Source organism: Aquarana catesbeiana, linkage group LG02, assembly GCF_042186555.1.
Source record: "Aquarana catesbeiana isolate 2022-GZ linkage group LG02, ASM4218655v1, whole genome shotgun sequence".
NCBI lineage: Eukaryota > Metazoa > Chordata > Amphibia > Anura > Ranidae > Aquarana > Aquarana catesbeiana.
This window is the reverse complement of record NC_133325.1, coordinates 411,298,611-411,326,576: the sequence shown is the minus strand read 5'-3', so window position 1 is coordinate 411,326,576 and position 27,966 is coordinate 411,298,611. Positions and strand designations below refer to the sequence as shown.

The 27,966-nt window shown below is 40.8% G+C and overlaps 1 protein-coding gene across 11 annotated transcripts in view; it reads right to left on the bottom strand.

The window, feature by feature from the left end:
* Positions 1 to 27,966, bottom strand: part of ADGRB2 (adhesion G protein-coupled receptor B2) — a 744,603-nt gene that overhangs the window by 33,040 nt on the left and 683,597 nt on the right. For 9 of the 11 annotated variants that reach the window (XM_073615398.1, XM_073615399.1, XM_073615401.1 and 6 more), the window contains 7 exons: positions 26,289 to 26,439; positions 21,584 to 21,653; positions 18,451 to 18,517; positions 15,616 to 15,701; positions 8,605 to 8,700; positions 5,056 to 5,227; positions 1,742 to 1,837 (listed from right to left, as the gene is read on the bottom strand). In XM_073615398.1, the coding sequence (XP_073471499.1) occupies positions 1,742 to 1,837; positions 5,056 to 5,227; positions 8,605 to 8,700; positions 15,616 to 15,701; positions 18,451 to 18,517; positions 21,584 to 21,653; positions 26,289 to 26,439 (738 nt within the window). The remainder of the gene's footprint in view (positions 1 to 1,741; positions 1,838 to 5,055; positions 5,228 to 8,604; positions 8,701 to 15,615; positions 15,702 to 18,450; positions 18,518 to 21,583; positions 21,654 to 26,288; positions 26,440 to 27,966) is intronic. The other 2 variants (XM_073615397.1, XM_073615403.1) reach the window with 1 other exon arrangement.

Here is a 27,966-nt window from a genome sequence, read left to right as displayed (position 1 = left end):
CATTATGGCCACTAGATGGTGCTGAGGATCACAGTAAATAAGTACTGTATTTATTGGCGTATAACACGCACTTTTTCACCCTGAAAATGGGGTGCAAATAGTGTGTGCGTATTATACGCCGATACTGCAATTTGGGCTGCCTAGGGAACGGAGAGGGGGTAGGACGAGTGCCGTCAGATTACATACAGCGAGAATCTCCTGTTTACTCGGCGGCCCCTATAATAGGAAGTCCCGTCTCCTGGGCCGGCTTTGGACCAATGTTCTCTCTATCATAGAATCCGGTCCAGGAGGCAGGACTTTGTATTAAAGAGGCCACAGAGTAAACAGGGGATTCTCGCTGTATGTAATCTGACGGCGCTCATCCTGCCCCCCTCCCTGTCCCCTCCGAGGCAGCAGTAATCTGAGGTGAGGCTGCAGATGGGCACTGATCAGGCTGCATTGATGACAATGGTGAGGCTGCAGATAGGCATTGATCAAGCTGCAATGATGGGCAATTGTGAGGTTGCAGATGGGCATTAATCAAGCTGCATTGACAAGCCATTGTGAGCCTGCAGATGGGCATCGATCAAGCTGCATTGATGGGCAATTGTGAGGCTGCAGATGGCATTGATCAGGCTGCAGATGGGCAATGGTGAGGCTGCATTGATGGGCACTGACCCTTATTTTGCTTCAAAGTTCTTCATTTAAAATGTAAACATTTTTCCTGAAACTTCCCTCCTAAAATGAAGGTGCGTGTTGTACTCCTGTGGTGTTATATGCGATAAATACGGTATTTATTTCTATGACCATCTAGTGGCCATGATGTGGTATTTTCCTGATCCACGCTATTCTTATTAATGAAGGACATCCAACCTGGGGAGACAATTGCTTAATAATCTTCAATTTTGCCCCAATTCACATAGAACAAATGTACAAGGCATTTTGCAGGACAAATAGCTTTGCAATTTTTTTTTATAAACACATTCTTTAGTCTTCTGATGGATCATTTTATATATGTAAGAGAGCAAGGAGGAAAATAACGCAACTAAGCCATGTCCTGCAGTTATTCTTAATATACTCACTCCATTTAGTGCCTAAAACACTTCCTGTAAATAACATATGTGTAAACAACATGCTCCAACTTCAGGAAATGGTGTTTTTCCATGCTAAGCATAACCTGTCCTGTTTGTAGAATACAAATTATGCCCCACCCACCCTCTTCATAAGCTCCTCCCCAATCCAGTTGAAATCTTGCTTTCTTTTAAATGATCGTTCACCTGAGCTTTACAGGCAGGGCATGCCTCTCTGTGCTACTGACAAAGCCACATTACCTGAGTTTGCTCAAGTAAACCAGCCTCAGTCAGTCTGTTCATCCATCCTTGTCCGTGTCTAACAGTATTTGTCGGCTTGTGTCCATTCATCACAGTCTACGTACATCCTTGTCTGTTCTGTGACTGTTTGTCACTGCCTGTGTTCATTACTGTCTGCCGCTTAGTAAATGTTAGTTTTGATTTACTCTTATAAAAAACTGAAAGTATCCCCCTCTAATAAAATATTTAGATATTAGGATTTACTTTGGAATTTCAAGACCATTCTGTCCATTGCTTTGTGTATAAATATAGTCTTCCAAATGCTTAATTAATGCTGATTTAAGTATAAGGGGTGTCAATATCCAAATATATAATGGTTGAATTACTTCTCTATTTTTGGCTGTATACTAGCAAAGGTCCATGGTAACACCATGTGCTAATGAAATACCTACCAATATCTGAAGCTGCCCATTCTTACAGGAGTTTGGAGAATCCTCATTTTCATCACTGCGGCACCCACCCATTTGGCACTTCACCACTTCTTGAATCTGCCCACAGAAAGACAAAGTGAATTAGTAGATACTAGATAAATGCAATCTCCTGATTTTTTTAAATGGTCTAGACTCAATTGAGTACTTTGCTAGTGTTTTAGTTCCTAGTTTGCATGACTAAACACATTCATACATCAACCAATCTGTTGGGCGATGAAGCACAAAAGAAAGAGAGATATAAAAGTCTATCAAGTCAGTTCATCTAGAGTAATGATCCTTAATCACAGCCATGGTGGTCACTGCAACCTTTCTGTGACACTCACAAGGTATTTATGAAATGTTAATGGAGCCACCTTATTTTTATATGGTCACACTTCATTTATGGGCAAATAATTTCCTGCTTTTTTGCAGTACTTTTATCACATTAGCATAAATTATTTAACATTACAGATTTTTGGCAGTAAGATTAGGAAGACCAAAGCAGTATTAAGAAAGGTCTCTTAGATGTTCAATGTGACAACTTCACATAATGTTCTCAAGGGACTGTTCCATATATTGCCCTATATTTGTCCTTATCCTAATAATTGTTGTCTACTAGAGGTATGACACAGCGAGGTTGATTTACTAAAGGCAAATACACTGTTCCCTTTACAAGTGAAATTGCACTCTGCAATGGAGCTTAGTGAATATGGTGAATACCCAATCATGTGCAAAGAAAATTTAAAAAACAGCCTTTTTGCTTGCACAAGATGTATGATTAAATTCAGCAGAGCTTCACCTCATTCACTAAGCTCTAGGGAAAATTCCCTTTCAGGGTGCATCTGCACTTGCAAAGTGAAAATCTATTTGACTTTAATAAATCAAAGTGAACAGTCTATTTGCTTTAAGTGAAAAAGGTAAATATAATTCTAGAATGTGTCACTAGAGGGGTCACCAGCAGGAGGAAGAAGGTCCTGATTCTCCTATATAGATTGTTAAGCCCCATACACACAGGCTGAATGACAGGAGACATTGGCTGGTTAAAAAAAAAAAAAAAAGCCAACATTCAGCCTGTGTGTATGCCACCCTGTCCAACAGAAGCCATTTAGGCTGGCTTCTGTTGGATAAGCATGCTGGAAAACCAGCAGCTGACCGACTCCCAATCAGCGCTTTCAGTCAATAGCGGAGAGCGCTGATCAAAGTGTTCTGGCACAGGGGCTGTCCCCCTGTCAGAACACCACAGCTCAGCATGGGAGACCGATATACTAACTTTGCATAGTTAGTACAGCGGCTCTGACCGAAGCTGACAGTTTTTTTTCGTTCAACCGATGGGTTGCATGAAAAAAACTCAATGTGTACCAGGCTTTAGTGAGACCTCATTTAGAATACTGTTTCCAGTTCTGGAGACCTCACAAAGATAGTGATAAAATAGAACGAGTTCAGAGACGGGCAACAAAAATGGTGAAAGGTCTGAGGGATAAAACATATCAGGAACAACTTCAGGAACTTAATATGTAGAGTCTGGAGGAAAGAAGGGAAAGGAGAGATGTGACTGAAACCTTTAAATACATCAAGGGGGTGACTAAGGTTCAGAAGGACAGTATTTTCAATATCAAGTCAAGATCAAGAATACGGGAACATGACCTCAACCTAGCAGGAGGAAAGACTAATCTTAGAAAGTATTATTTTACCCAAAGGGTAGTTGATGCTTGAAATATAATTCCAGAAGAGGTAGTCAGTGAGTCAACAGTAAGTGGATTCAAACATGCTTGAGACAAAAATAGATCTATACTCAGACAAAAAAAAGTTAAGAAAAAAAATGTATAAATTACCAAAACAAATGGGGCAGACTCAATAGACCACTTGGTCTTTTTTTCTGCTGTCACTTTTCTATGTTTCTAAGCCCACAGTGTAACTGCAGGTGACATTGGGGATTTGGGTACCAGGTGTCACTGATGGCTGAATGCCTTTACACTGGTATGTAGTATAATCAGCCCAGTGCAGTAAAAAATCCTTCTAGATTGGTCCAGTTTAAAAATAGTATAGTTTTTATGAGAACAGATTCTCTTTTTAGCTACTGGGATCTGTGATTCTACTAATGAAAACAATTTGCTCATACAACACTTATTCATAAAGCAAAAATAATAACATAACATTACTAGTGACAAACAGTATACTATCTGACATAACTTAAAATGAGGCCCAGACTACAGACATTAAAGTATCTACATAGTCTCAGCAAATAGTAAAAGAGTTTTAGAATAAACCTCCAATGACATCTCTTTGCTTTTACTGTGAAGTTATTTATACTCAAAGGTAATAACAAAGACTCTGAAGTCTGGATTTAGGGCTTACTTACACTTGTGTTGCCCTCTGAAGAGTTTGATAGGTAGCTGGGAGGTGTCATCTCACCTCCTCACTGCTTGTTCTAACCCTGCATGTGGTTGCAGGTTGTAGCCTAGCACAATTTGAATAGGTTGCAGTCAGCAGCGGTACTGCCCACCGATCACTATAGGGATATAATGTTTGCCAGGGCATGTGTACAACCCCCTCCAGCTGTCTTTGCAGCTTAAGGCAGGGGGGCAGTAAAGCTATTGCTCAATGGCCAATTTGCACCACCCCCCACCTTTCCCCCAATCACAATTGTAAACTAGGGCTTAGTTGTTTCTAACACTTGCACCTGGTGTCTGTCATTAGAAAACTCTCTGGTGCCATAGAAAATTACGATCTTGGATTCCAGTGCCTCTGGTGTAACGTTAGACAATTCATTTCTCCACAATGCCTATAGCTACAGAGTTGATTGAGGGCTTTGTCTGCAGTATTTTTACTGCGTGTTTGGAATATATAAATACTTGGATGTGCATAGTCTAGGCAGGGGTTCGCTTTTATTTGCCCACAGATTATAGAGATTGCTTATCTGCCATCTGAAAACAGCAATGTGTGGCTGTTACATATACTCAAAGTGCTAGGCTTGGCTAACCATTCATGTTTATGCCTAGCTAAGGGGGTATAGAAAGTTGTATATAAAGAGGTCAATGACGTTATCTCCCTTCTTACCTTGGGTGGAAAACATTAGTGATTGGACAAGGTTTTCTACCTGTCATACTTTTATTTCCCCACAATAAAAGTATCTGTTTGAGGCTTCTCTATTTATTCATTCATTCATAAAAATAAACGTGTTTCTTAATATGACTAAAACCAGCCAGGTTAGGCAACTGTCATCTTGTAGTCATGTAAACAACTATCCACCTAAGTAGGAGAAACATAGACCATAAGTAGTGTAGGCGGGTTTTTACCTCCCGACGCAGGAAGCAGTGAACAGTGATGATCACACAGCCTTGTATGGAATTGAAAACTGCAAACAGAACTTGGAAGAGAATGGATCGGCGGTCGGTCATAGCTAGAACTGCAGACATCCAAGTAAGGGCAAGGAGAGGAAGTACCACGCAGGAGCTCCAGAGAGATGCCCTGTGATAAGGGAGGGAGACACGGTGCATATAGGAGGGATATTAAGCGAGAGAAAGAGGGGAGAAGAGAAAAACAGAATGATAATGGGAAGTGCGAGGAAAGATGTGGACGAAAGAATAAAAATAACATAATTAAGGCAATAAAAGTGAGAGAAAATGAAAAAATAAGATATGGAATAAAAAAATGTCAGAAACCCAGCAAATAATGTGAAAAGGGGAAAATGAAAGAACGGACAAACAGACAAAGTGGAAAAGTAAAAGGATTTTGAAATGTTGTTGAAACAGGAAGAGTAATTAGAAAGGAGAGAAAGGTTAACAGAGATGGAGAGCCATGAAAAGCAAGCGAGTGGTAGGCAACACAATAAAATGCACAGCGACATGAACAGAAATGCCAGAGGTGTGGGTGAGGAGAGATAAAAGATCAAGAATCCCAGGTTAGGTGTGTGCAGTCGCAGTGCTGACAAATTTCTGCTTGTGGCAGTTTCCCCTGACTTCAGTAAAGTGTGCTGGGTATTGCTAGTATGGGTTACCTCTCCTAGCCTCAGGAAAGTGACAGAAGCATTAAATGCCTCTATGGGTGTCATGCAGATGAAAAGACTGGAAAAGGATATGTAACTGAGCTCTTCTAATTAGAGGGTAAATGTGGCTTCGGAGACAATAGAAGAGACTGGTGACAGGCACACTACTCAGGACTTGTACAGAGAAGACACCACACTGTGCAGGTGACAACTAACACACAGTGACCTCTTGCACAACCTCCCTTGCCTGTCAATTAAATTCAACATTCACCTTTCTGAAGAATTTGGGTTGAGTCAGTAGTCATCAGGTTTGAAATAAGTATTTATTATTTATTCTTTTTGTGCACACATGGGCTCTTGACATATCCATTGTGCTCTATCAGAAATAATCACGGCTTGCCTGCTGTTATTTGGTGCCTCTGGATTCAACCATTAGGAGAGAAGTAGGGGCTTAAAGTGGATCTCCCACTAAACTAGTAGGATAGGGTAACACCTATGTTGGGTTTTTATTCCCCTCCGTGACTATGATGGGGAGATTATATGCCACCAGGGCAGAAAGTAAGGGGACATCTAAAATAACAGTTGTCACTGGAATAGAAGTAGAATAAAACCTCCCAGTGGGAACATCTGTTGAAATTATTCCTAGGTTTTCGAATATTTTCTCTCACTTATGTTTCTGAAAAAAGAAGTGAGAAGACACCTCTCCAGTGACAGTGATCTCCAGACACATACACCAGGAAAACTGACAGATGTTCTAACCTGTCCCCAATGTATCCACAATCAGAGCAAACCTTTTGGCTGGAGTTCCATATTAATCTTCTGCTTTTTCCTTGGCTATAGACACAGTTAAATTCTACATATACAGACACACTGGGGGTTATTTACTAAAACTGCAGCATTCAAAATCTGGTGTAGCTCTGCATAGAAACCAATTAGCTTCCAGATGTTATTGTCAAAGCTTAATCAAACAAGCTGAAGTTAGAAGCTGATTGGCTACCATGCACAGCTGCACCAGATTCTGAGTGCACCAGTTTTAGTAAATCAACCCCAATAAGTGAAAACTTTCAGCTGGGCACAATGGATACTTCAAAATCCAGCATAGAAAAAAGGGAATACTATAGGTGATACATACTATAAATACATTGGACGGTTTCACTTTGTGGTTAAAATTATAACATTTTTCCCCAAAGATAAAATTACACTTTAGTGGAAATATGTATAATATTTAGAAGGAAAGAATCCCTATACAGTATAGCACAAACGTTACAACAGCCCTCACATTTTTGGAAATATTTTATTATATCTTTTCATGTGACAACACTGAAGAAATGACACTTTGCTACAATGTAAATTAATGAGTGTACAGCTTGTATAACAGTGTAAATTTGCTGTCCCCTCAAAATAACTCAACACACAGCCATTAATGTCTAAACCGCTGGCAACAAAAGTGAGTACACCCCTAAGTGAAAATGTCCAAATTGGGACCAATTAGCCATTTTCCCTCCCCAGGGTCATTTGACTCGTTAGTGTTACAAGGTCTCAGGTGTGAATCGGGAACAGGTGTGTTAAATTTGGTGTTGTCAGTCTCACTCTCTCATACTGGTCACTGAAAGTTCAACTTAGTACCTCATGGCAAAGGACTCTCTGAGGATCTGTAAAAAAGAATTGTTGCTCTACATAAAGATGGCCTAGACTATAAGAAGATTGCCAAGATCCTGAAACTGAGCTGCGGCATGGTGGCCAAGACCATACAGCGTTTTAACAGAACACTATCCACTCAGAACAGGTCTCGCCATTGTTGACCAAAGAAGTTGAGTGCATGTGCTCAGCATCATATGCAGAGGTTGTCTTTGGGAAATAGACGTATGAGTGCTGCCAGCATTGCTGCAGAGGTTGAAGGTATGGAGGGTCAGGCTGTCAGTGCTCAGACCATACGCAGCACACGCCATCAAATTGGCCTGCATGGCTGTCGTCCCAGAAGGCAGCCTCTTCTAAAGCTGATGCACAAGAAAGTCCCCAAGCAGTTGTACTGAGGAGTACAAAGAGAAGTGTGTCTTGCCTACAGTCAAGGATGGGGGTGGGAGTGTCATGGTCTGGGACTGCATGAGTGCTGCTGGTACTGGAGAGCTACAGTTCATTGAGGGAACCTTGAATGCTAACATATACAGTAATGTGATATATTGAAGCAGAGCCTGATCCCCTCCCTTCAGAGACTGGGCGCAGGGCAGAATTCCAACATGATAACGACCCCAAGCACACCTCTATGACGACCACTGCCTTGCTAAAGAAGCTGAGGGTAAAGGTGATGGACTGGCCAAGCATATCTGCAGACCTAAACCCTATTGAACATCTATGGGACATCCTCAAATGGAAGATGGTGTCTTTAACATCCACCAGCTCCATGATGTCGGCGTGGAGGAGTGGAAGAGCACTCCAGTGGCAACCTGTGAAGCTCTGGTGAACTCCATGCCCTTTGGGCCCAATTGGACATTTTCACTTAGGGGTGCACTCATTTTTGTTGCCAGCGGTTTATGGCTGTGTGGTGAGTTATTTTGAGGGGACAGCAAATTTACACTGTTATACAAGCTGTACACTCACTACTTTACATTGTAGCAAAGTGTCATTTCCTCAGTGTTGTCACATGAAAAGATATAATAAAATATTTACAAAAATGTGAGGGTGTACTCACTTTTGTGAGATACTGTATGATCCTCTAAAAATGTACATTGTCTAACTGGTTGATAGTGGCGACATATGCAAACTAAATAATATCATCTGTATAGGAATAAGTGAATGAGTGTTTGTCCTACTGCAGTGTGTGCATATAGAGTGGGGCAGAGGCAGAGCACAGGACACTAACACAGCGTTGCTGGCAGTAGCTGCGGATAGCTTTGCACTGGGCAGCACTCCACATGTGGAACAAATCAGAGGCAGGTTCCTGCAGGAAATCTCAATTCTGCAAGAGCACATCACAACAAGCACAGGAGCATGCAAAGTAGTGGCAGTTCATTAGAAGGACAGGAATAAGACAAAGAGGATCAGGTATATTTTAACAGCAAGATAAAAAATACAGATAGCCAGGTCCAAAATACATTTACAGATGTAGATAGATTTATGGAAATATATATATTTAAATATTACAAATTAAAAGGGTGATACAAAATAAAAAAAAAGTCACAGATCATATATTGTGTGTGATTTCATGCAAAAGAGCACATACAGTTTAATGCATGCATAAAAGAAGACAAATTTACACATCAATATAAAACCCATTATACAGAGTAAGAGTACATGGGGAATGAAGGAGGTTGGGTTGGCAGGGGAGAGACCGGAAGGAGCAGATAAGAGGAATATAGAGACAGACGGTAGAAGCCACAGAGGAGTGTAGAGCGAATGAGAGAGATAATAAGAGTGAAGATGGGAGAGAGAAATAAAAGGCAGTGTGTTAGATCAGCTCCGGACTAGCAGGAAGGCAGCACCTGGTTAGCATGAGATGGATACAAGGAAAGGGAACCTCCATCACCATCACCCCTTTTTCCGGTTAAGGCTGGCCATACACAGAGAGGACTGTTTGGAATATATCTAACGAAAAAAGATCTTCCTCCCACCCAACATATGCTATACTACTTTAGTAGTATACACCCACAGCAGGGTGACTGACAGTCTCATAAGTCTTATACTTTTATTAATCAGGGACACATATCATTTATATAGGCTGATTTTGAACAGGTGACATGGGTAGTTGCACCTCACACCTCACCTGTAACCAGCAGTAAGGGACTTTAGCATGCATGTCCCACCAGTAAGTCAAGTTATAAGGTTCCACCACTGGCTAAAAAGAATGTATATATAACCTTTCAACATTAATTCATAATATTGCACATCAAGAAAAAATGTTTTACTATTAGAAGGCAAGGCTACTTGTTCTTCTATACTCCCCATAAATCAGATATATTGTCAAGCCACCCTTAGGACGAAGATCTATAAGAAGACTCTTTGATAGGCTAAGCAATTAATCCAAAACTGCATGGCAGCTAGCCTTATAACCTGCATAAATAATATATATCCCCGATTAATGTAATAGGGCTTTTGCCTACCACACGCTGTTATCTTCAGTGCCAGGCACAGTGCTTTTCCACTCACTGAAATACAGTAAGTTTAAGGCTGAGTAATTTCAGCCTAATTAGTTATGCTTTGTTTTTTATCTAACTTAGATGTCCTGAGTTTATCCTTTGGTGTCCTTGTACATTTCTTGTACAACTATCAGGTCTTCTTCCTCTACCTTGAGCCTAATAAAATATGATTAATGCAGAACTTTTCAAAGGACAGCATCAAGTGAGAATCTTACTTTGCTCCTTGACTTAAGAATCCCTATTGCCATTGAGTGAAGCTAAAGTACTGTATCACTGTACTCTTTTCCCAGTGTGTGTAGATGAAGGTACAACTACTACTTGGGACTAATGGAGGTGCTACCATAGATGTAATGAAAAGATGAGGTTCTTTGCATGGGAACATTTTGAAAATCAATCATATTTAACAAACATCTCTCATTGTGTATGGCCGCCTTTAGCTAACCTGTGGTTCTGCAGATGTTTCTGGACTTTGAGTCCATTTGACCATGTCATCCAGCAACAACTGCAGAACCCTAGTCCCCTAGTTATTGCTAAAACTGGGGAGCAGAGGTACTGTCAGGAGAGCACACAGTAACCCGGGATCTCTGAAACATGGTATAGCCACTCATGACAGAAGGAGGTATACAAAACCACCACACATAGAAACACGCGGACATTATACTAACATACAAGCATAAAGACACCTAACACATGAGAACCTCAACCATAAATCTGGGACTGTCTTTATGTAAAAAATCTAAACTCTAAAGCGTGTTTTGAGTTTATTAGTGATACATGTAATCAAATATTATATATACAGTACATACAGTATATTTTACAGTATATACTGTATTATTATGCTCCATGCATTAATAGTAAGTTAATTCATCAGCATGATAATGTTGCTTAGATAATCAAATATGCATTAGGCCAATAAACACTGACTACAAAATGACAAATTTGGGTCCTGTATAGCTTACATATCAGATAGGGGGACAAGTGCACCTGTAAATAAAAAATGTACCTTCGTTGAAAAGAGAATCAGCTTTATAATGCCAAGGGCTATTGCAGCGTACACCATGTTCATTGCTCCATCTCTTTTTATAATGCTGCCGTGTTCAGGGGCAGATCATAGAAAATGATGACATCAGCATCTTTGGATCAGCTACTGTGCATGGCAGATGATTTTATTTGCTATGACCAGACCCAGTCATTGGCCTGGCACATGCAAAGGAGCTTATCAGCATCTGGGTGCATCAGATGTGGCAGCCACAGGTAGTCAAGGCAGAGTAAAGCTTTTGTTTTTTGTAACATGGAACGTTTAATTTGTTGCACAGGGAAGGAAATCCTGTTTTTATTTAATGGTGCACTTATGTCACTTTGAAGTGTACTTATCCAGTTTCACATATCTTTCCACGATCGAGTGTTATTCCACAGGTCAGAAGGTATGTGCTCTGGTTCTATCATATCCCTGCAGCTCAGACATTGACTGATTACTAAGGAGAATGATATTGCTTGGTTACCCATTGTGACTCTTTAGGTAACGAAGAAGCAAGGCTTCCCTGAGTAATCAGCTTGTCTAAAAAGCAGCTGGAGATAACTAGCTAGAGAAATCCCCCCAGGCATCTGCCTGTCATGTGTAGTGCTGGTACCTGCCACCATTTATCATTGAGAACAGGGAGAGATTGGCTAAGATGCATGGCCATTTTTTCAACAGGTTGAAAGGCAAGGAAGGACTTGCTGTCAGTGTCACCCTCAAGCACTAACCCAATACAGTTGATCTTCAGCTCATCATAACACAACGCAGTTATTGATTAATGTTGTTCATCTGATAAATCAAAGACTGGCTGTGTCAGGCCAATGGTAAGGTAAGTGCACACTAGCTCCTGAAATGTTAGCATTTGTTTGGGCATGCTTGCCACATATCCCCTGAAGGCCACATCAGAGGTGATTATTGTCCACTTTGAGGACAGTTTCAGCAAACACTACTTGTCATTTTCAAAACACCCCACTAATGACACTTCACTTTTAAGCTGGCTGCATGAGATAACACAAATGCAGTTTCAGAGAACCTTTTTTTTATCTATTATTACTGTAGGTGTCATTGGTGGGTGCTTTTACATTCACTGACTCCCAGTGATCTTAGAGGGTCGACTCAGACATATTCGGAAATGTGGCCAGTCCTTTTCAATATAATGTAGGTTCCAGTGGTGGGGAGTACACAGATGCTGGGGTTAATTTACTAGACAAAAAATCTGTTCACTTTTCAAGGGAACTTTCCCCTGATTTTCCCTAGAGCTTAGTAAATGCAGTGAAATTTTACTTTGCAGAGAATACCCAACCACATGCAAGAAAAAAGAAAATTTTCTTGCAAATGATTGGATGATTGACAGTAGAAGAGCTTCACCTATTTCACTAAGCTCTGGAATAGTCTATTTGCCTTTAGTAAATAAACCCTAATGACTCCCACCGATCTTAAGGGGTGGGAGCAGACAAAATATTATTTTGGAATACGGTCACTTCTTTTTTTAAATGGCATAGGTGTCAAGAGCCTGTGTGTAGGTTGGGAGGGGGGAGGGTGTAAACAAGGACTCCCAGTGAGATCAAGGAGTGGGCAAAAAACACACATTATTCTAGAATGTGACAAATCCTCTTCAGCATGTAAAAGGTATCAATAGTAGGAGTTTGGTAAAAACACTTTAGGGTTGATTTACTAAAGATAAATAGACTGTGCACTTTGCAAAGTGGAGTTGCACTCTGAAAGTGCAGTTGCTCCAGAGCTTAGTAAATACACAGAAGCTCTGCTGACTTCCATCATCAAATCATGTGCAAGCAAAAATGCTGTTTTTTAATTTTACTTACATGTGATTGGGTGTTCTTTATGAAGTGAAGCTTTACCTCATCCACTAAGCTCAGGAGCAACAGCACTTACAGCATACAACTGCACTTTACAAAGTGTACAGTCTATTTGCCTTTAGTAAATCAACCTTTTATTTTTTTTATTTTGGACATAAATTAGGATTATAACCCTGTCAGTTTTTTTTTTGCAATCTGTTTTTCTTCGGAAAATGACCCTTCATTTCTTGTCCTATAGCCAAAACAGAATATGAGGGGAAATCATTCCAAAGTAAGTGAAGCTTTGATTGTCACCGGATTCAGCAGAACCAGTGTCCCCATCGGAAGATTTCCCCTCTATTCCAGTTCTGGTGACAACCCAAAAATGTGAGAATTTCTTTTGCGTTCACTCTTGGTGATAATGGTAAACAGGACGAATAAAGCGGGTGATTCTTCCAAACAGGGTACAGACAGCAATAAAATTCTAACAGGTGTTCTAATCAGTGGCAGCTGCTCCATTAGGGGCGCAAGGGCGCTGCCCCCTAATCCATGCGCCCTGCCTCTAATCTACATGCAGGGCACTGGGCGCATGGATTTTAATGTTTATTTTTGGAAGCACATGATTAGAGCCTGAGGTTTTAATTGGCTTTAAAAAAGGGTGGGCTCAGGGGGCAGAGAACTGCAAATTAATATTTGCTATTGTCTTCCTGCTTCTCCTCCCCGCCAATCAGGAAGCAGGACCAGAGGACAAAAGGAGAAGTGGCCATATTGGTGGCTGAGGAGGAATCTGCCAAGGAGGAGGAGATGCAGGGGGAAGCTGAAGCTGCCCGCTTCCTGGATGGGGGAAAGTGCGGGGCTGGTGGGCTGGTGTTGGCTGATGGGTGAGCAACTGGGGGGGGGTGGTATTTGGTTTACCGAGCGACATGGTGGGGGGATTTGACTGACGGTCCACCTGAAAAATGGATCACCAGCCACCACTGGTTCTAATCCCTTTCCTTTCTAAATCTACATCTTGCCTTTATGCTTTAAGGGGTAGGCAGAAACAATAAATTGTTCTGCAATATGGGCACTTCTTTTCAAAATTATGTAGGGGTCAGTGGTGCTTTGTGTATAGACCAGTGGTAGCTGGTGCTCAATATTTGGGGGGGGTGGCAAACAAGATGCCACCCTACCCCCACGGGAGACAGACGGGAAGGCGGCAATCACTCTCAAGACTCACTTCCTGATTGGCCAGGAGGAGAATCAGGAAGACAATAGCAAATATTAATTCACTATTGTCACACAACTGGGCGGGCTTGGGGCGCAGTGCTCTGCGCCCCGAGCCCACCCTTTTTTGAAGCCAATTAGAGCCTCAGTCTCTAATCATGTACTTCAAAAAAAAAAAAAAAAATTGAAATCCATGCATCCAGCACCCTGCATGTAGATTAAGGGCCGGAAGCATGGATTAGGGGGGACAGTGCCCCTGCGCCCTGTATAGATGGGCTGCCACGGGTACAGACACTGACTCCCAATGATTTTCTGAAACATGGCTACACTTCTTTAGCATGCTGTAGGTATTAATGATTAGTGGAAGTCACAAAGAAATATTTTTTCTGGTTTGTTTCAGAGATCAAATGATTTACATCCTAGCAATCATTTCAACTCCTGAAATCTAGCTTCAGAAAAAAGACATTTGTCAACAGGCTAAATTTTAAGATTGAAAGTGGCCTGTCAATAAAAGCTATTGAAAAGTTTTTTGTTTGGACCAAATTCTTTTTTAACTTGCTCTAAATGTACCCAAACACCATGTTTTATTTAGGTGAACTGTAGGGAAGATTCAGTAAGCTTTCCCAAAGCACACGGACATACTTCAGAACAGTAACATGTCTCTAGTGTGCACTTAACTCTCCTGGGTCAGACTCTCTCACATCCCTTATGCCACGTACACACGGTCGGACTTTTCGTCTACAAAAGTCCGACAGCCTGTCCGACAGACTTTCGACTGACTTTTGGCGGACTTTTGGCGGACTTGCGGTGGACTTGCGGCAGACTTTCTTACGAACGGACTTGTCTACACACGATCACACAAAAGTCTGATGGATTTGTATGTATGACGTACACCAGACTAAAATAAGGAAGTTGATAGCCAGTAGCCAATAGCTGCCCTAGCGTGGGTTTTTGTCCGTCGGACTAGCACACAGACGAGCGGATTTGACGTAAAGATTTGAAGCATGTTTCAAATCTAAAGTCCGTCAGATTTGAGGCTGGAAAAGTCCGCTGAAAGTCCGCTGAAAGGCCGGGGAAGCCCACACACAATCGGATTGTCAGCCAGCTTTAGTCCGTCGGCATCCGTCGGACTTTTGTAGACGAAAAGTCCGACCGTGTGTACGCGGCATTATTGTTACTTTACAACCTAAGCCATGTACTTGGAGCAACATTTATTTTTTCCTTTATGGAGAACATAACATATATTGAGTTACTGACCCAGAAAGAGCATGCAGACATGTATTTCTGACCGCACTCTGACTCTTTTGATTTGCATACATGTTTCAGGTCAGTGACTCAGTGAGAAAGTATTGAAGACAGGAGGTCAGCATAATAGCCAGGCATCTAGAATTTGTGCCCTCATGTTTATTTTAATTGGGGGTCTTTTTTTATTTAGCAGTCCATTTTAGACTGTCCTATCTACTTTTGTACAGGTAAACAAGCCAAATGGCCAGAGTATGCTGCCATGTAGGAAAGGATTACATACACATTACAGATACACATTAATAATGTAAAAAATAAAAAACTCCACGCACTATACACCATTGTACATATTGCATGTCAAACATCAGAAGCATACTGACACTGCAGACACAAATCCACACTGGTGCAACACTGATTAAACGATGCAAAAACACATCCAATGTATCTTGGCAGCCTATGAAGGGGAAAGCACTCACCCAGCCCGCTGTTTTTTGGACTTGTCAGATATACCATCCCGAGACATTAATTTGTTGAATACAATTATGCCAATGAGCATGTTAACCTATAGCAAAGATCAGAAGATATTTGAACAGATAAAACATTAATGTAGTCCGCAAATAAAATTACATTTTGTCAAAGCCATGCTGAAAAGAAAGTAATAAACTTGGACATCATTTTTATTTTATAGGTTTAGAATGCCCTGTGGTGGCAGCAAGTGGGAGATCCAAACCATTGCTTAACATAAAGAGAATTTGTCTGGGTCTCCAGTGGTCTGCACCAATCAATAGCCCTGCCTAGGTCCGCAGTCCTGATTTCCAGCATGCTGTAAGCACAGATCATTTTGATAACTACACACCTAAAAATTGATATCACTATAAGTTGAAAATGGAACAAAGATCACAATGCAATATTTTGAAAAAAAAAGCTATGTGCTATTCTAAGGACCTGAAGTCATTTTAAAGCGTCACTAAATAAAATAAAATAAAATAAAATAAACAAATAATTTTGAATGGCTCCCAACACACCTCTCCAGCACACTTCAATACACAAGTGTTTCAGAGCACCACAATGCACAGATGCAGTGCATTAAAAAAATTGGGGATGTCTAGATTTATGTGTGTTGTGGTATATTGTCAGTCTAGTGAATGAGCTGCCTTAACACAATACACATTAACATGCATGCTAAAACACATTGCAACACACTGGACAGGTGTAAAGGAGGCCTTAAAGTGTCACTAAACCCACATCATAAAAAAACTCTCAATAAATGCTGTATTACATACTGTTCATACTCAGTCACTATGAGATTTGTTTTCTGTATTCTGCAAAACTCTTGGTTGATCCTGCTACTCGCTATCTCCCCCTTCTGTCCATGTCCCCAATTCAGCTAAGGATTTTGCAGCTGTGGTGGCAACTTTGCACATGCTCAGTATTCAGTGAGTTTCTATGCTGAGCATTTCCTTCCTTTTTGAGCAGCCCATGTGACTATAGAGTCACACATGTGCACGTATACACAGAGATAAATGACAGCCCACTCCCTCCATCCTCCTCCCCAGATAGCAAGCAATTGAGCTGCAAGTTTCAAAATGCCTTGCTAAGCTATTGCTAGACTTGCCAAGCTTCACAAGTTTGTTGCACAATTGCAGCAAGTCCGCATTGCATGACTCCAGATCAACTTTCTTTGCAAACATTCTGCAAGTCTGTTGCATGTTTTGGTTCAGTTATGTTGTGTAATAATCATCCCACCACAGGGGACACTGTGGCTAAATTTTCATTCTGTAGACTTGCAGAGCTCTTGCTGTAGCCTCACACTGCAACTTTGCTCTTGCTAGAGACTTGCCATGCACATTTGTTACAAATTGGAAAAGTGTCAGTTAGAACTTGTGCTTTAAGTGCTCTGCAAATGTACAACTTGCTAGTGTAGCATGTGCAGCAAGTTAACAGACTTACAGTTTAACATTGCCACAAATTTGCAGAAAGTTCATGCCTACTAACCAGATAAACACAATGGGGATGGGATATTACATGTAGATTAATGGAGGCTTCACCTCCCTCTTATTCTAAGACACAGGCTGATGAGGAGTGACAGAAATCCCCACGTACCATGCTATTGTCAAAAAATAATAAAGATTTATTTTCAAATATATATATCTGTGTGACAATTTAAAACAGTTTATTCATATTAGTTATTTATTTTTACTCTGTATTCCAAAGGCTGCTTTTTTATTTTGAACCCCTTAAAGGGGTTGTAAAGGCAGAAGGTTTTGTATCTTAATGCATTCTATGTATTAAGATACAAACCCTTCTGTGTGCAGCAGCTCCCCTCAGCCCCCTAATACTTACCTGAGCCCCCTCTCAATCCAGCAATGTCCACGAGGGCCTTGGCTATCCGAGACTCTCCCTCCTGATTGGCTGAGACACAGCAGTGGCACTAATGGCCCCCACCACTGTCAATCGAAGTCAGTTAGCCAATGAGGAGATAGAGGGGGCAGGGCCGAACCGCAGCTCCTTGTCTGAATGGACACATGGAGCTGTGGATCAGTTCGGTGTGTCCCTATAGCAAGCTGCTTGCTGTGGGGGCACTCAACAGGAGGGAGGAGCACCGAAGAGGGACCCGAGAAGAGGAGGATCTGAGCTGCTCTGTGCAAATCCACTGCAACAGAGCAGGTAAGTATAACATGTTTGTTATTTTTATAGAAAAAAAAAGAGGTTACAATCACTTTAAACCCTAGTGAACTGATTGCCATTAAACCCTTGACAAAATGTACTTCTATGTATAAAATAGTAGGCAGACTTGGGGTACATTTAATCTATATTTAGAAGGTATTTTGTCCACCAATAATTTTATTTCAATAACAGTTACAGTTATCTGTAGCTAAAACATCTTTTTTTTAAGCTGTTCGGATGTAACATTGTGCTATGTTTTTGTCGGTTTCTGCATGCTTTGAAAAATGACGCACAGTATCTAATTTACTATAATGGAAAGAGCTTAGGTGAACATGTGTGCCCTTCAAACAGCCAATCGTGTACTGGAGAATTAATTGTCTTCTTCACACTATTTGGTCTGCTTGGCTCTTCACCATGGTAATCAGACCCATTGTACATAGGTACCCAAGGTCACACAGCAGTGGTAGATAATAACAATAACAATAATAATAATAGTGAGCGAGGTTCCAGTCTAAAACTAAAGCTCTACATTCAGAAACCAACGTATGGAAAGGGCAGACTGGAGGAAAGTGCTACCTCCTAGCTAGCATTGTATCTGAAGAATTCCAAAAGAAGACAAAGGTGATGACAGTCACAGTGCTTACCAGAACAATGACAGCTGCTGGGCCAACAAAGGCGTAGAGTAACCCTCCTTCCAGAGAAAGCCAGCAGCTAGAGGTCAAATGACACAAGTAGTTAGACAAAGTAGAAATGTATGTACTGGCTCAAATGCATCATCTTAAGAAAATCTGTTCAGGGGTGATGTAGGATTATTGTGCTGCACACATGAAAAGTATTTAATGTCGATAAAAAGGAGAAGTCTGCATGCATAAATTCCTAATATGTCACTATATACAACAACCGTATAATTTTCCAGAAAAAGCTGTACCCTTCACCATTAGCCGTTTCCCGCCCAAGGATGTCTTATTCGACGTCCTGGACTTTGCGTGGAGATATCTGAATGATGCCTGCAGCTACAGGCATCATCCAGACAGTGGCGGACGCTTATTAGGGGCGCACAGGCGCCGCCCCCCCAATCCATGCGCCCGCCCCCCTAATTTACATGCAGGGTGCCAGACGCATGGATTTCTATGCATTTTTTTTTCATAGGCACATGATTAGAGCCTGGGGCTCTAATTGGCTTAAAAAAGGGGTAGGCTCGGGGCGCAGAGCACTGCGACTTGAGCCCACCCTGTTATGAGACATTAGTGAATTAATATTCGCTAATGTCTTCCTGTTACTCCTCCCAGCCAATCAGGAAGCGGGTCCTAAGACTCCATTGGTTTTGGAATCCGAAGAGCCGATTGGCCCAGGAGGAGAAGCGATGGCCGGGACATGGAGGGGACAGAGGTGGGAAAGCCGCGGCCGCAGCCATGAGCTGCAAAGGGTAAGTGCGGGGCTGATGGGGCAGTGCAACTGGGGGGTGGGTGGTGTTGTCAATGGTGTGCTGTGGTGGGTTTGAGCGATCGGGGGAGGTTAGTATAGGGTGGTGGGCTGGAGCGACGGGGGGTCTGTGGTCAAGTCTGTCTGCCCCCCCCGACTGATGGAGCACCAGCCGCCACGGCATCCAGATATCTTTTTTCCAGCCAGCGATTCCCATAGCGCTCTTGATTGCTTTTCCAGGAGGCAGGAGGGGACGTTCCCCCCCCTTCCACCGCCCTTCAGTGCTTCTCCCAGCTCGCCCATGCGATCGGCAAGTTGGAGAGTGAATCCGCAGGTGGCAGCATTTTACCATTTGTAAACACTTACGTTTTTTTTTTTTTTTTTGCTGGGAAGTCTGAGATAAATTCATTTGAGGGATCTCAGGCTTTACAGCATAGAGGAGAGATCTGGGGACATATAGACCCCAGATCTCTCCGTAAAGAGGACTTGTCATGCCCTATTCTTATTAAAAGGGATGTTTACATTACTTGTAATAGGAATGAAACTGATCAAAAAAAAAAATCTAAGGAAAAGAATAAAAAATAAAAATAAAATAAACAATTAAAAAAAAATTTCAATGCACCCCCCATCTCCTTGTGCTCACACGCAGAAGCGAACGCATACTTATGTCACGCACCCACATATGTAAATGGAATTCAAACCACACATGTGAGGTATCAACATAATTAGTAGAACAAGAGCAATAATTCTAGCTCTAGACCTTCTCTATAACTCTAAACAAGTAACCTGTAAAAAAAAAAAAATGTTAAAGCATCGCCTATAGAGATTTTTAAGTTCCGAAGTTTTGGCGTGTCATGTTAGGTATCTATTTACTTGGCATAACATCATCTTTCACACTAACAAAAATTGCTGTGCAAATACCTAGTGACATAAAAAATTGCAATGACCGCCATTTTATTCCCTAGGGTCTCTGCTAAAAAAGAGTATATATATATATATATATATATATATATATATATATATATATATATATATATATATATATATATATATATATATATATATATAATGTTTGGGGATTCTGAGTAGTTTTCTAGCAAAAAAAAAAGGATTTTTACACGTAGGAGAGGAGTGCCAGAATATCCCTGTTCTCCAATCCAGTGACTTTGCCTAAGCTGAAAATATATCATCAGTCTGTAGCAGGTAGGAGGAAACATTTTCTCTTCTCTCACGGTGATCAGACTGTACATTGTAACTTTTAATCTAGTTCAGCCAATAACTGCACAGCACTGATCCAGTATCTCATTGCAGGGAGTAGATGCTGACCAAGGATTCCTGAACAAAGATCCTTCTGGTGAAAAAGCAAATGAGGCCATTGTCAGGAGGACTACTGTGATTTCTGTGAGGGGTAATAAGTATCTGTGCAAGTCACACATTACTTAGCATGCATACACCTAATATGAACAAATATATAGGATGCTAGGTCCACACCATGTAATTATTATTATCAAATGAAATTAGTATTATCAAATTAGATATAGGTTCTAGCACAGTTTTCATATACTGTATATAAGGCTCTGTAATGCTAGGATTACAGTGGCAACCTTTCCACTATGACATTTTCTGACAGGTAAGTCATTAGAATTATATTGATTTCACTGTACTGCTGAACAGATGATATGCAATAAATACTTAATTATCTCAGTAGTAAACAGATTAATCGTTTGTGTAACCCTAGGCTGAGCTTTTCTCAGCAGACATTGAGCAAGGATGCTCATCATGTTCTTGATACATACGTAACACTCATTGGGAGGCTTTTCATAGCTATAAATTACATTATATAAAAAAAAAAAAATAAAAAATTATAAAAAATATGGAAGCATAATAAAGAATTTGTGAAAGTTGCAAAAATAATTTCAAGACAAATATTATAATAACTTAAAATATTTGTAAGCCCTTATACATACCCAATAAAGTGACTAGCTGCAGGTGATACACAAAGATGAAATTAACCCCCCTACATACATTGTACTTGTTTATCTACAGGTCTCTCTTTTGAGAGCTTATTTGGAGGGAAGGGACACCTCCCAAAACACAGCACACAGGAAACACAGTGAGGCTGTGTATCACATGGTATGAGCTTGAGCTCTCCTCCCCTGCCTCCCCTTTATCTTTTTGAGTTGAACTTGAACCTATCAGAACGAGGCAGACGTGCACACTCAGTGCTTTTGAAAGAGACAAGTACACAGTATAGTGGGATGTGCTTTGTTCATACTTCTTGGCAGAGGTTTACAACCACTTTAAAGTATTGCTTAAACATGCATTATAGTTTTCCTTCAAATAAAAAAGACTTACTAGTGGGGAGTCCCATATCCTTTTGTTCGTGTGAAACCAACAGACACGGCAACCACTAAAGCCGGTAACCCTGATAGAAGAATCAAACTATTTAGTATTTAAAATTTTAAGAGAAATTAAAACCACATTCACTGAAATTTTAAGAAAAAATTTCCGTCCCACTCATCCCACTTTCTTCATGACTACAATTCAAAATGATTGTAGATTTGATTCCATAACTATTAGAAAATTAAACAAACCTTCTGAAAATGAACATTTTCTAACACAATTCTACTGTTGTATGGACAGGTAAACAAATTTCCATGTTAAAAAAAAAAAAGACTAGACTGACTGTTCATATATCCAAGTTGGGTTTCTTTTTGCTGTCCCATTGGTCCATTTTTGTTGGTGGAAAGTGTACTTTTAGTTCATCCCTTCTGGGTTCATAAACCTTGATGTAAACTGCTAGCTGGTGTGACAGCCTGTGCTTCTGGTCATCTGGTCATTAATTCTAGCTCCATAGAAGCAGAATGGGTAATTGTCACCTTGAGTCTCTTATCCCCCAACTTTAGTCTCTTAAGTGGTTATAATTCCATGTAATTTGTGTTACTAAGGTCCATATCCATAGGTGTGCACAGAGAGGAGGGAAGCCAGCAGCACTGCGGGGGGTGCACCACAGAGTAATTAGGGTGTGCCCAGGCACACTTGGCATGCCCCCTGTGCATGCCTATGTCCATATCAGATAAGTGATTCTGTCTTTTGCTACAGGACATAAAAACAGCATCACTCTCTTACTGGAAGGACCAGCCCAACCTTGCTTTATTGCAGGCTAACGCTGTGCAAAATCTCCCTCTTCCGGGCAGCAAGTGTGCGATGCTGTAGAAATAGATGAGTGATTTATAGTGTTTTCTCCACACTTTCCAGTGATCCAGTTTCTTCCAGTGATAGGATTGATAGTGTGACAGGGCCTAAAGTTAACAAGTCACTTTGGGTAGGTATTACAGCACAAGATAGTTGGCATAGGAGGCACACAATATAATTCCATCCCTTTAAGTTAATGGTAGCTGTAAACAACATACTTTACTTTCAAAATATGCTACAGAATATATAACTCCTTATTTTTGTTATTCTGTTACTAATGGGACCCATACAGTTAACAGACAAACAGGCATACACTTGGCTTATATTTTTAGCTATAATTTGTGGTTATCCTTTTTATCATTAGAATAAACATAGTGGTTTGACAACAGAGAAAGACTGTTTCATTTTATCAGCTCTAATTACATTGAGGACTGTGACATGGGATATTATTAAAATGCTGCGGTATTCCTATGCATAGCAGTGCAACTACAGCAGAAAAGAGAAAAGGCAAATTTAAAATCAACAGAAAATAAAAAGAAAGCTTCTACCATTAATATCTAGTACATCTCGACTATCGCAACTTCCTCCGTGGTTGACCTATCTCTACACAAGCTATCCCCCCTTTAGTACAGACATACCCCACTTTTAAGTACACAATGGGGTTTATTTACTAAAGCTGGAAAGTGCAAAATCAGGCTCATTTCTGCATTGAAACCAATGAGCTTCTAACCCCAGCTTGTTCAATTAAGCTTTGGTAATAAAACCTGGAAGCTCATTGGTTTATATGCAGAAGTGAGCCTGATTTTGCACTTTCCAGCTTTAGTAAATAAGCCCCATTGTGTACTTAAAAGTGGGGTATGCCTGTATACATATATGCTGCTGCCATAATCATCCATGTTACCAACCGTTGAGTGGCTACCGCCCCTCTCTGCCAATCACTCCACTGGTTTCTGCTTACCCAAAGCATACATTTCAAAATACCAGACAATACACAAAGCTATCCACAACTCTGCTCTCAGCTACATCACAAATCTTGTCTCAAAATAACACCCAAACTGTCCTTTTTGATTCTCCTAGGACCTCCTGCTTCATAGCTCCCTTGTCACCTCTTCCCATGCTCTCCTCCAGGACGACTCCAAAGCCTCTCTCATCCTTTGGTATTTTCTACCCTAATCTGTTCTACTATCTCCTACTCTGCCTTTAGGCAATCCCTGAAAATTCATCTCTTCAGACAAGCCTAGCTCACCTCCACTTAACAACTGTGCTTTTACTTTCTCCATCAACTCGCCCCACACAGTTATTATCTTTTTTATCACATACCCCTCCTGTTTTGATCCTAAGTTCTTAGGAGCGGGGCCCTCCTAACCCTCATCTATTGAATTGCATTGTGACTCTACTATCTCCCTTTATTTTGTAAGGCACTGCGTGAACTGTTATGCCCCGTACACACGGTCAGATTTTCCGACGGAAAATGTGTGATAGGACCTTGTTGTCGGAAATTCCGACCGTGTGGAGGCTCCATCACACATTTTCCATCGGATTTTCCGACACACAAAGTTTGAGAGCAGGCTATAAAATTTTCCAACAACAAAATCCGTTGTTGGAATTTCCGATCGTGTGTACACAAATCCGACGCACAAAGTGCCACGCATGCTCAGAATAAATAAAGAGATGAAAGCTATTGGTTAATGTCCAGTTTATAGTCCCAACGTACGTGTTTTACGTCACCGCGTTCAGAATGATCGGATTTTCCGACAACTTTGTGTGACCGTGTGTATGCAAGACAAGTTTGAGCCAACATCCGTCGAAAAAATCCTAGGATTTTGTTGTCGGAATGTCCGATCAATGTCCGACCGTGTGTACAGGGCATATGTGTTATATAAACCCTGTAAAAATAGTAATAATTGAAATAAAAAATCTGAGGTAGTAGTGATTCATTACAGACAAAAAGCAGTCCACTCTGAACCCAATTCAAAAGCAAATAAAATGGGGCTATGAAGGTTGCCTCCTAAACAAATGCCTTCTAGCCATTCACATTTGTCTATCAAAATCTGATAGCAGGCAAAAAAAAACACTCTACACCCATTTTCTAAAAGTTCAAATTGTGACAGAATCATTACAAGTCACCACATTTTCTAATTTCTCCGTTAAGGGGGCCATAGATGGATTGAAATTCAACCGGCTCAACAGGGCAAGTTGGAAAATTTCTGTTGATTTGAAGCTGCTTATCAGCACATAGTTGCCAACATTTCAAATACATTTCCAGGAAGGCATTGTAGGAGGAAAATTACTTTAATTAGGCTACTTTCACATTGGGTCGTTTTTAACCCCCGGCAGCAACCGAAGAAGGGGTTAATAGCACCCATGTAGCGCCACAGCCAAACGCTTTGCAGGCGCTTCGGCAGCGCTGCCCGTGTTCCAATGGGCAGGGGCGGTGGAGGAGCAGTGTATACACTGCCCCAAAGATGCTGCTTGCAGGACTTTTTTAACGTTCCGCAAGCCCATTGCTCCAGTGTGAAAGCACTCAGGCTTTCACACTGGATTGACAAGAGAGGTGCTTTACAGGCGCTTTGCAGGCGCTATTTTTAGCGCTAAAACACCTGTAAAGCGCTTCAGTGTAAAAGTGGCCTAGGGGGCAGGGGGGTCAATACATAGGTTGTGATTCTACAAGAAGCATATAGGAGACCTATTGTACAATTTAATTTTAAAACGAAGGTCATGTTCATTAGTAAAATGATTTATGAGTTAGTTTAGCTAACTACAACTTCTCCTACTGGGGGGAACATCTGACAGAAACTTCCGCTAAAAGAGAGCACTGTTTGAGTGATTCTCCTCACTTTTCTGTTCCAGTGATTACACATAAGGCAAGAATAAATTTCCCCAGTGGGGGCAAAGACTGTAAGTAAAATCTGACCATGGCTCAATTGCTTTCTGAGGATAAGTAAATTTAAAAAGTTCAAAACTTTAGCTGGTGCTCCAGTTTATTTACTTACATATTTATTACAGGCAATGTATGCAGTGCTTTACATGCTGTACGTTCACATCAGTCCCTGCGCTCAAGTAGTTTATAACTTAATCCATATCTTACATGCATACATACACACTTACATACTAAGGCCAATTTAGAAAGGAGCCAAATCATCTACCAGAGTATCTTACAGTGTGGGAAGAAACCAGGGTACCCAGAGGAAACCCACACAAGCCCAGTTGAGGTTCCAAATCAGATCAGAACAGAAATGGAGGTCACATTTGTGGCATCCGTGTCCCTTCCATATGGACCCATAAAATTCATAGGCAACCAGATGTGCAGTAAATGGGAGTGCATCTGTCCATATCTGCATACATCCGGTTGTGTCCCCAAAAGTGAAACTTGATGCAAACTTGTGTTTGGTCCAACAAACCTAAATGGGTGTAGAGGTTGCAAATCCCCTTAGTCCATTAATCAGTCCACCCATAGAGACACATCCCATTTCATTTTTGACCTGTGTAATCACTTAGTTTAAAAAAGTTTGTGAGACTGTTGCGAATATAACATTCATAGTTAACTTATTATAGCACACAAGTAAACCTGTGACTGAATAAAAAATAAGGCTGAAACAACTTTGCACTTATAAATAATCAGAGACTTTACCTCTACAACCTGTAAGCTACAATGTGTCGGTACCTTGTAATGTTCTATAATTAATTATACCTACAAATATAATGTCTCAGACTGAAACTGAAATCACAGTGGCGTTAGTATATAATGGTTTACTAATGACTGTATTTTTCTCTCCAGTACCATGAACCACAATCAAACAAGGTACAGAAAAAAATAAAACTACTGGCTAAGGCCTTTAGGAGACGGTGTACACTTTTCTCTTACCCCAGCCCAGACATAGGAAACGTTTACGGACCAGACGTGTTCTCATTTGCCCAATGACAGCTAAGTAGGATTGCCAGGCCTCGGTCAGTACCCAACAGAAGGATGAGAGAAAGAAGAAGTGCAAGAAAGCAGCAATGAGAGCACAGACAGCCTGCAGAGAAAAAGATCAATGGGTTAGGTGGAGGAACCACAGTAGTGAGTTTCACGTACCAGCCAAGTCAATGCTATAGAGGTAGCCCAAGGGCATTGGTAAGTTAGTTTCTGGATAAAGCAGCTGTTGTGAAATTCAAACAAGCATACTATGTAGCATAACCATTAGTGCTTTTGTGAATTACAAGAAGTCTAATATGCAAGATACCACCACAGAACTAGCTACAAAGAGAGTTTTAAGCAGATGTAAGCTCTAATGCATGTAATATGGTTTGCCAAAGCACCGTGGGATTGATTTACTAAAACTGGAGCATGAAACATTTGGTGCAGCCCTGCATAGAGACCAATCAGCTTCCAGTTTTTTTTTGTCAAAGCATAATTGAACAAGCTGAAGTTAGAAGCTGATTGGCTACCTCGCACAGCTACACCAGATTTTTCATTCTCCAGTTTTAGTAAATCTCCCTCTGTGTGTCATAAACAACTGTCCTTTTCCAGTAATGTTTTCACCTTTGTATCCTTTGTTGCATCCCAGTGCAGCTGAGCTCTAGCAACCTCTTTGTATTCACTTCCTGTCTACATGCTGTACTTCAATGATGGTATTTATCAGGTTGTATCCTGATAGTGACAACAGTGGTCCATGCCTTCAGATTATGTGTAAAAAACATCACTTGTAATCTCCATTAGAAACCCTTATGAGAGGTTGATCATGCAGGAGCACAACTGGGAGTCAGGACAGAGTGCTGTCACCCAAAAACAAGACGTGCCTAGTCAATACCTTTTATGGCAGGATCACCTGGTGTCCTTTTTAACAAAAGCTTCATTTTTGAAAAGATTAAAAAGAACATGTTAATCATATGTGTATAAAGTTCAGTTACTATGTAAAATATACAGCAGGTAAAAAAGGTATTGAACACGTCACCATTTTTCTAGGTAAATATATTTCTAAAGGGGCTATTAACATGAAATTTTCACCACATGTCGGTAACACCCATGCAATCCACACATACAAAGACACCAAAACAAGTAAGTTCCGAAATTAGGTTATGTGTAATAAAATGGAATGACACAGGGAAAATGGTATTGAACACAGGGAGGTGCAAAAAGGCATGGGAGGCCAAGTCACCAGCTGAAATCTATCAGAAAGCAATCCTGCCCCTTGTTTGTGCAAAATTAATATCAGCTGGTTCAGTCTCAACTGATTGCCTATAAAAAGGTATGTCATTACCAAGGCGTCACACAAGAAACATGTCATGATGGGTAAAAGCTAATAGCTCTCTCAAGACCTTTGCAACCTTTTTGTTGCAAAACATACTGATGGCATTGGTTATATAAGTATTTCTAAACTTCTGAATGTTCCAGTGAGCACTGGAATTAGTAGGTACAATTGTTTCAAAGAAAACAATAAGTAATACACTGAACCTCCATGGCCTGTATGCACGCTCACCACACAAGACAACATTGCTGAAGAAAAAGCATGTTGAAGCTTGTTTAAAGTTTGCTGCACAACATTTCTCACTGAGGCAGTTTT